Source organism: Spodoptera frugiperda, chromosome 26 (assembly GCF_023101765.2).
Source record: "Spodoptera frugiperda isolate SF20-4 chromosome 26, AGI-APGP_CSIRO_Sfru_2.0, whole genome shotgun sequence".
Taxonomy (NCBI): Eukaryota; Metazoa; Arthropoda; class Insecta; order Lepidoptera; family Noctuidae; genus Spodoptera; species Spodoptera frugiperda.
Genome location: NC_064237.1, coordinates 10,991,473 through 11,000,457, shown reverse-complemented (window position 1 = coordinate 11,000,457; position 8,985 = coordinate 10,991,473). Strand labels below are relative to the sequence as shown.

Sequence of the window (8,985 nt, the reverse complement as noted above, 5' to 3'; positions counted from 1 at the left end):
AAATCACAGAGTAAATAAAATAACAATTTATCATACGACTTTTTATTTCGAACATCACAAATATTCCACATAATTAGCAGTATCGGTTAGTTAAAAACATAGTAAAAATTAACAAGATAAAACTGTCAAAATGTATAAAACATCATCGGGTGTGTGGCGATCGGCGCAAAGAACAGTAAGTTTATTGTCATAATATATTATTTTACACTATAAACTTTGTACAGACACTAAATACATCTTTATTTATTCCAAAACACCGTTGTACTCAGTTCTACAGTATTAGGTTCACTTATAAATTATGCATAATATTATTCTCTTGAAGAAAAGAAAGGAAACACGATGCGTCGAAAAATATAACTCCGATTAATTGACATGATTTATCTTTTAAGATTAAACTCTGAGACAATTCAACATTTATTTAATGTTTACGCTTTCACTTGATTATTTATGTAAAGAGAAAAATACACATACTAACCAGATTTTCTATATATTCCATGTTAAGTTTTCGATCTCAAACGATACAAGATAAAACGTAAACACCAACAAATCACTGGTAAGATAAACTATAAATATTTTTGGTACAACATTTGCTTGCCAATTTCATTAAAACCGTCCATATTCACTGGAAAAATATTATTTGTTAGTGGTAACTTTAAACTACGTAAACCTACTTCAACATTATAAAACTTCCAAGTCTGTGGGCACTACACAACATAGTCTTATTTTCAAAGTTTTCATTCGACATGATAATGAGCTAGGAGAGAGATAAGAGGTGAATTTTGGCCCTATTATTACAAAATCTAAGCAAAACATTTAAGAAACAACCGCATCAAATACGCCTTTCTTCAGGGTAGGCAAAAAGTTTACCTATTTTAGGTACACATACTTATTGGTCGTTTTATAAGTCCCTTATAATAGGGATCGGGATAAAACACAAAAAATAATTCAATTATTCTTCACTAATATAGAAATTGTAACATTAACAATTTAGGAGGTTTAAGTGAGACAAAACTACGACATAGTAACGGCATTTTACCGTTCTAGAGTTAACACAAACCCGACGTGGGTCGTATTAAATACGCAATAATAGGACCATAGAACAAGCAGTGCTTAAATATTTACAAACTAAACTATCTTCTAGTAAGATTCTCAAAATTGCAGGGATGTTACGCTCTACAGTGGCTACATTAGATTTTGAGACAAACCATAAAACACTTAACATTATATTGGCATAGAATTTATTAAAATCTAACGGGACTAGCTCCTTCATTAAGCCTAATTACTCAATAAAATAGTGCGGATTTAGAAACGACATACGACAGCTTACGCAAGTATTTAATACTAGTAGCTACCTGATTTATTTGCAAGAACAACCATGATTATGATTCCATTAGTAAATTAAATTAATGCTTCTGTGTATAATGTAAATTGCATGATTATAAACTAAATCTTTTTTGGACTTCATCAAAATTCATATCGCGTTTCTAAACCAACAGTACATACACATCATTATAAACTAATTAATATTAATATTATGAAATAAAACCTTAATACAATAAAAACTTAAAATTCATTAAAAATCTAAGTATAAATACAGTTAAAAAGTACTCAGAACAACTAAGCGTATTGCGGACATTGTGCGGTATCGGAGATTTCATGAACGTAACTTCACTGGTTGCAAGCACACTGGTTCATAGTCTTACAGTCACACAGTTTTTGTACTATCAATATTAAGAATTTATATAAGGCCACTTGACACTACACTCAATATGCCTAGGAATGATTGCTATCCTCATTACTGAACACAATTGATTGGACGAGTTTTCCAGTTTCCACTGTTCACAGTTCACAATGTTCAATTCCGTGACATCTCAATTCCTTAAGAAATAGTTTTAGTGTATGCTACGTCTCACTGTCCTTTATACTGTCCTCTGTGGCCCTGCGGATGTCCGACAGAGGGTTGCCATGTACTCTGAACCTGTAGACGCAGGTGTAGGTAGGGTTGCCATGGTTACTCTCAACTCTCAGCTCAATTATGTCGTAAGCGACTGGGTACTCGACTCCGCCGATGTTGGTCGTCTTAGGGTATTGTACCGGGAAGTACTGTATGGCCGTGCCATTGGCGTCGTACTGATAGTCTCCGAACAAATGCGGGTCGGGGTCCATCTCGCCGTGCAGACCCTGCAAATATATTGTTTAAACAAGTTCCACCATAACATATAATGACTTTTCTATAAACCTTTTCATTCTAATAATACAAATATAATTAATAAGATAAGAACACGGTTAAATAAAGGACAAAGAATAAGAAAAGTTGGGTACAAACTTTTTGCAGAGTGGGCTGTTTGTTGGGTTTAGTGTAAGAAAAATAAACAATCAATAAAAGATATCCAAGCATATAAGATAATGAGGGATAGTAGAAACGCGTCAACAACATCGGGTAAAAAGCAAGGGTTGATGGCACGGTTGGCGTTGGACAACTGACTGCTACACTACGTGTGGTTAGTTTTTAATCTTTGTGTGATGCACAAACTGTTGTTTCGGGCTTAGGTGCGATGTGTATGTGTATTTATTTATGTTTCTTAATACATACTCACCCACACAGGAGAATATCTTAGTGTGGGGTCACATTTTTGTTGAACAAATAAGGAGTAGAAATAAAATCTTTATAAGACTACGTACGTAAACAGAGAAGTTCTTCGGCGCAGACTCGATCTTGCCTTCAACTGCCAACAGCCGAGACATGTGCTCCAGCGAGAATCCTGTCACCTCGATAATAGCGTATGTCCGCACCACTGAAATAAAACATATAAATTGTAACAAAGCATATTTATACAAGCTTTTCCAAGATTCAAGAGCGTTAAAACAAAATTGATTAATGAAGCTATACTTTTCTTAAAGTGCGAGTAGGTAAGGACCTGAATATTAAACCGGTAAGCCGATATACCCGAATCAGTACGCTTAGTATGAGTTTGCTTTACATTTAAAGTAATCGAAACGAGAGCGCGTTCGGTGCTTTGATTGGCCGGCTCGAATAAACCAACCAATCAGAGCGCCGAACGCGATCTCGTTTCGTTTTCGTTCGACGTAAAGCAAACTCGTACTAAGGGTACTGGACAGCGATAACACATTAAAGTTAATACAGCGACAAAATAGAATATTATAATTATTGGCGTCATAGTAGCCATAACATAGGACATAATAGATCTAAGAATATGCTTTATTGTAAACTCAAATTTTTACGATTTAAAATAACAAAATAATTTTGAGTAGTTTTAGTCGGCCTACAAAAGATATAAGACGTAAAATACAAGTCTAGTAACTCACCCAGGTACCCGGGGAAGCCCTGGAAGGCCCAGCACTCGGCGGGCATGGCTCCAGGAGTGAGCGCGTACCGCGGGGACGTGTACACCCACCACACTGGCAGACCTAGGATGCTGTACTGCTTTGTCTTGATCTGGTATAGCTCCGTACACTTCGTTGAGACCACTTGGCCACCTGGAATCGGATATTAAAGTTGTCATTGATGTGTAATAGTGCCATTGGCAAAAATAAATATCATTAATATTTTTCTTCTATGTAACAGCATTCCGTTTAAATCTGTATTAATTTTGGTAACGAGAAAATACAGAAATAATGAAGAAACATAAAACAAATATAGAAAGTACTATACCTGCAGACTCCAACGCGTAGTCTACCAAGCCAGTTTTGTCAGCGTCATACACGTTCAGCATGCCGGCGACAATCCGCTTCACAGCCTCGACATCTATACCGGTGTGGACGGTCTGCACCTCTAGTTCCTTCACGTATTCCTTCACCCTCTCCACGATAATCTCCATCTGTTGCCTTTCAAACACTGCCAGGTACTCCTGCACCATCTGACGGATCCTATCCTCGTCCATATCCGGCTTCCAAGTACTAATCAACCGCTCATGAATCTCCTGGCTCATTGCCTGCATCTGCTCCTTACTTACATAGTCCTTGTCGAAATATTCCTTCAGCTTCGCAGCCAACACACCCGCGTTGTCATTCTCGTTAAAAACTTGAATCAAATTCTGTTGTAGATATTTCAGTGAGTACTGTTCTATTTGAGCCTCGAGGTTGTCAAGTCTCGATAGCTTTTGGTCAAAGTATTTCAGGCGAGTGTCCACGTTCACTGCCCAGTCTTCTAAAGCAGCTACGCGTTTACTCAAGTCTGGGTCTTGTAGGATTTGCGGCGGTTTGTACGTGTCCACCACCAACTGCTCTGCAGGCGGCGTCTGTTCACCGTAGTTGTAATCTGGAAAAAGAGTTAACATTAGCTCCATATGTACTTCCCTCTGTCCTTCCCACATAAGCTTTAAAAAACAAAAACATAATAGAGAGCGACAGGGAAGGACAGAGTATTATAATTAATTAATATTACAGGTATTGAACTCACCCAAAAAGTGTAGCGTCCACGAGTACGTCCACTTTCTTATAGGTGATTTGGCCTCTATCCTTCCCCGACTTTATAGTATTTAAGACAAAACAGGGAAGAAATTATTAAATGGGGGTAAATAACAAGTCAATAAGGTTGCTTACGAGCCATATAATTAAATCAAAATGAACCAATTAGTAGAACACAATTTGTCGAAATTATTACACCAACGAAATGCAATAGAATTTTGCTTATAAACTAGATTCGTATAAATTAGAACATCACATCAATGTAAAGCGAACAAAGCAGGTTGTTTGTGACAAATAAATAGATTGTGCTTACAGTAACACAATACTTGTCGAGTATTGTTCGTGGTGGGGACATCAAGCACAGGTACTTTGTATTGCAAAATAAATCCCTGTTTCAAAGGTATTTAAAACTTAAATAATTACATTTATAACATAAAGCAGAATGCGCTAAATATTGAAATCTATAGAAACATTTGAAAATTATAAAATTAAAAATAGCACAAACAATTTAAATATAAACTAATTTGTGTAGTGGCCTAAAACAAAACATATAATTTCTCACAGAACACAGAAATATTTTTTTAAACATAGATTAGTTGTAAAATTTAGGCTGCCTTTTTAGGCACTACATGTTACATCCAAATCATCATTTCTCAACTTTAGCGACACATTTAAAACCCTTTACACAAATCACAATAAAATTAAATAAAAAACAATCTATGACTAGGGTGTTAGTCTTTTTAATTTTATCAATTTGGGAATAATTAGCACATTTTTGTTAATACAGTAATTTGTACCAAACAATTGAATTATCTTATAAACTAAATAAAACTCCAATATATGGCCACGTCATGAATTTAGGTACATTGGTACTTGTATACTGTGCACAGTATACTTTTTAAATAAATAAAAATAATGCTGAATGTCGTACAATGAAGGGTTAAATCCATTTAGTTATATGTTTTGTATTACATACTGAGTAATAACAAATTAAAGCCCTGTTTTTTGTGTTCAATTTTACGCTTGTTTTTCTTAATCCCATTTAATAAAATAGGAAAAACATACTTTGCTTCATCATAATTAGAAAATGATAAAATTATGCTCTATTTAATATCTTTGGTTGAGCCAACAACATTGGAAAGACTATGCGTCTTGTATTTTGGGAGCATTATGTAAAATGACACTGATGTACAATAAATAATGTCGAAAAAGATGAGAAGTTAGACAAAATTGATCTTTTAAAATATGGATTTAACGCGTCATTATACGATCTCGATTAATTCCTGTAAGAAAACAATATATGAGGCATCACACTACAATAATTTTAGTCGTTGCGACTATCTATCCTTCCTGTATTATATATTGCCCTATTAAAGTTTCCAAAAAGGAATTAATCCAGCAAAGACACAATAAAACATTAAAAAATAAATAGAAATATAGAATATACAATCTGTACTGCGGAATGAAAATAAGTAATCATTATATTACTCCACTTTATAGATAGACATTATATGTTATTTTATAGCATAGATTAGATATAATTAAATTAATAAATCACATATAAAACCCAATTTAATGCAAGCATGTGCACACACGGTTATTAAAAAGAAATTTTGTGATGAAATTCAAATAAATAAAAAAATTTAAAATGATAGAATTAGAAATACTAAACTATAAATTTCAAAAATCAAGTCAATAATAAATTTTATGCTAAAATATTTTTCATTACATATTATTATGTAAATGTATGCACATCCTCATAAAACATTTATAACCTACAATTACTAATACTTATTTTTATTTTCAATTTCTACACTATTCCTACTTCCGAATCAAATCATATATTTTTTAACGAGGGTACTTTTGTACCGTTTCTATCCCCTTAAAGATTAAATGTCTATAGATAGTCGACATAATTGTAAATGAAAGATACAAAAATTGAGCACCCCTATATATAGAAGATATAACTAGGCAAGTTAAGTACAATACTTCATTATGGGTTTTGTCATGACTTGTGTTTGCATTGACTGCCGATTGTGTTTATATATGTTACGGTAAGAGTGAATAATTGAAAATTATTAATAATTATCTACTATTATTAATAATTACCAAAACTCGAGGTAAAAGTGATAAATTAATCACATTTGTCGCTTATTATTAATAATTTTACCCTAGTAGTGATAAATGTAATAAGTGGCCAAGATGTTATTTTTATTTCAATTTAAAAGGCAATATATTGTACTTACACAACAAATATTTGTTGAATTCTATGATAATACTTTTAAAATTTAAATTTTATGCATTTATAGGTGCTACAGAAGATTTACAGGCAAACCAAATATGATTATTGATGATTGCTTTTAGGATTCGTATTGATTTTGTTAATGAAACAATAATTGTTTAATTTTATTTTTGTTACAATTTTATGTACCACATTTTTTGCATAAGTTTGAAGGTAGATTAGATTTTTAAAATAATTTTATTGTTAATTTTGTGATAAATGTGCCCTTTTTGGCGAGGCGAGAGGGAGTGTCAGACTTTTACTAACTAAAAACCACCCCGTTCCTACTCCTGCTTTTCGAGCCGGAGCCCCGGTAAACCGGGAGCTAGGTAGTCCGCAGCTCCGGATCAGGCACCAGCCCTACTGGGCCCTATCTGTGGTGATCTGATGGCTCTTTGAGGCACGCGCAGAACTCGACGCGTCGCACGCACGGGTCTGGTTCAGGTCGGGCAGCGAGCTACCCCTACTCGCCGTCCGCAGACCCGCACTTACGCGCAGAATATGTGAATTTGTTGTTCTTTCGGTTTAAAGCAAGTACAAGTAACCTTGTTTATGTGATCTCTAATTAATATAATCGTAAGACGGTGTTTAATATTATAAATAAATACATGCTGGTCAAAAAACATAGGGTTTATATTTATTTTATTACTTTCACCGATATGTGTCGTGAATTATTAATAATCACTACTAAAAGTAATAAATTTCGATCGATTATTCACTTTTACCAAAATGTGTGGTTATTATTAATAATTTTGTTAAATTATTAATAATTTTCAATTAATCAGATTTACCGTAACATATACATAGCTTAATTCAATATTTCTTGAATAGTTTACTTATGGCCAGGCTCAATCTATATATCTGTAGATTTGATAACTATTTCAAACGCTCAATCTGCCTAATTAAAAATTAATTCAAATAAGTGTTCTGATTTTGGTTTTAGATATATATTTTTTACAAATTGTAAAAGATACATAACATATTTTGTACAGAGCGTACGTCAAAATAAAACAGGCCGTTAGTTAATATTACTAACCGCATACTTTTTAATATTTAAAAGACGGCAATACTATATGTTGTTACAAATATTTGAATTAAATATTTGTAGCAACTGCCTCTGGTCTATCATTTCGTTGTAAAATGCCTTTATTAGAACATTATACAATTTTAAATTGAATGAATTGGATTTTTTCAATTGGCAGTCAAGAATAGAGTATATTTGTGGATCAGACATCTGTGTATATAGAACTCATATAGAGAAATATAATAATATATGTGACGAATGGTTAACTGCCTTACTCAGAGTCATTTGAAGATTACTTCAGCCAGTCCTTAACAATTGGAACAAAATTTATGTTACAAAGGAATAGTTTAAATAATCATGAAATAACTTTGGGTATGGCAGTATGTTAAAAATACAGTAAGTGATTACTATTGACACACATTTAGATAGTTTCCAACAACTTTGTATATCATACAATGGTTGTTTCACTAGAATGAATGATACAACTTTCTACTGGTATACAGATATACTTAAGACTTAAAGGTCATCAAAGTTTAGCCTTTCAAGGACTTGTTTGACTTTCGGAATAACATAGTTTAAGAGACAAATAGACCCAATTAGCAGTACTGTATAGAATACGAGCTCGATAAAGTTTCGGAAGTAGCTAAGTACGGTTAAAATCTCGCGTCATCCGAACAAGCCGCGCCACGTTTTCTTGATCTCCTCGAAGCAGCTGTCTGCAACGACGACGACGTAGTCTGACACATCAGCCATTCGATTCTGCACAATATCTCTGTACTCTATATACGTTTTCTTAACTTCTGGAAGGTTCTCTCTTATATCAGGTAACGTTATATTAATTTCTGGCATCTTAATCTTCGGCAGCACGTCGAGACTCGGCAGAGAAATGTTGGGCAGTGAAAATTCCGGTATTTTTATAGCGGAGAACTCGGATAGGTCTACGCGGAAATCGGTAAAGTTTGGCATAGCGAGACGTTCCCAGTTCTCGTATGTGTAGTGAGCTGCAAGGAATTAGCACGTTTACCTAGTGATTCACGATGATCTACTTACTTTCTACTGTGTTCTACAGATGTAACTTTGTAAATTGATCCTTACCATACCTTGAGATAAAACAAGAAAAACATATCTAGCTAAAAACTTAACGTTTCAATAGGAATAAGTGATATGTGTAGCAAATAACTGTGAGTACAGTTTTATATGTTACAATACGATGAAACTGTTACGTCATTTTTGTTAATCATAATCTATAACT

The 8,985-nt window shown here is 33.7% G+C and overlaps 1 protein-coding gene across 1 annotated transcript in view; it reads right to left on the bottom strand.

Moving 5' to 3' along the window:
* Window positions 1–26: 26 nt before the first annotated feature.
* The window catches only part of LOC118264038 (klaroid protein), a 35,985-nt gene continuing 27,026 nt past the window's right edge, over window positions 27–8,985 (bottom strand). Inside the window, exons 9-12 of the mRNA XM_035576359.2 lie at window positions 3,674–4,279; window positions 3,328–3,498; window positions 2,683–2,795; window positions 27–2,181 (exon numbers count right to left, since the gene is read on the bottom strand). Of these exons, the coding sequence (XP_035432252.2) occupies window positions 1,903–2,181; window positions 2,683–2,795; window positions 3,328–3,498; window positions 3,674–4,279 (1,169 nt within the window). The 3' untranslated portion in view covers window positions 27–1,902. The remainder of the gene's footprint in view (window positions 2,182–2,682; window positions 2,796–3,327; window positions 3,499–3,673; window positions 4,280–8,985) is intronic.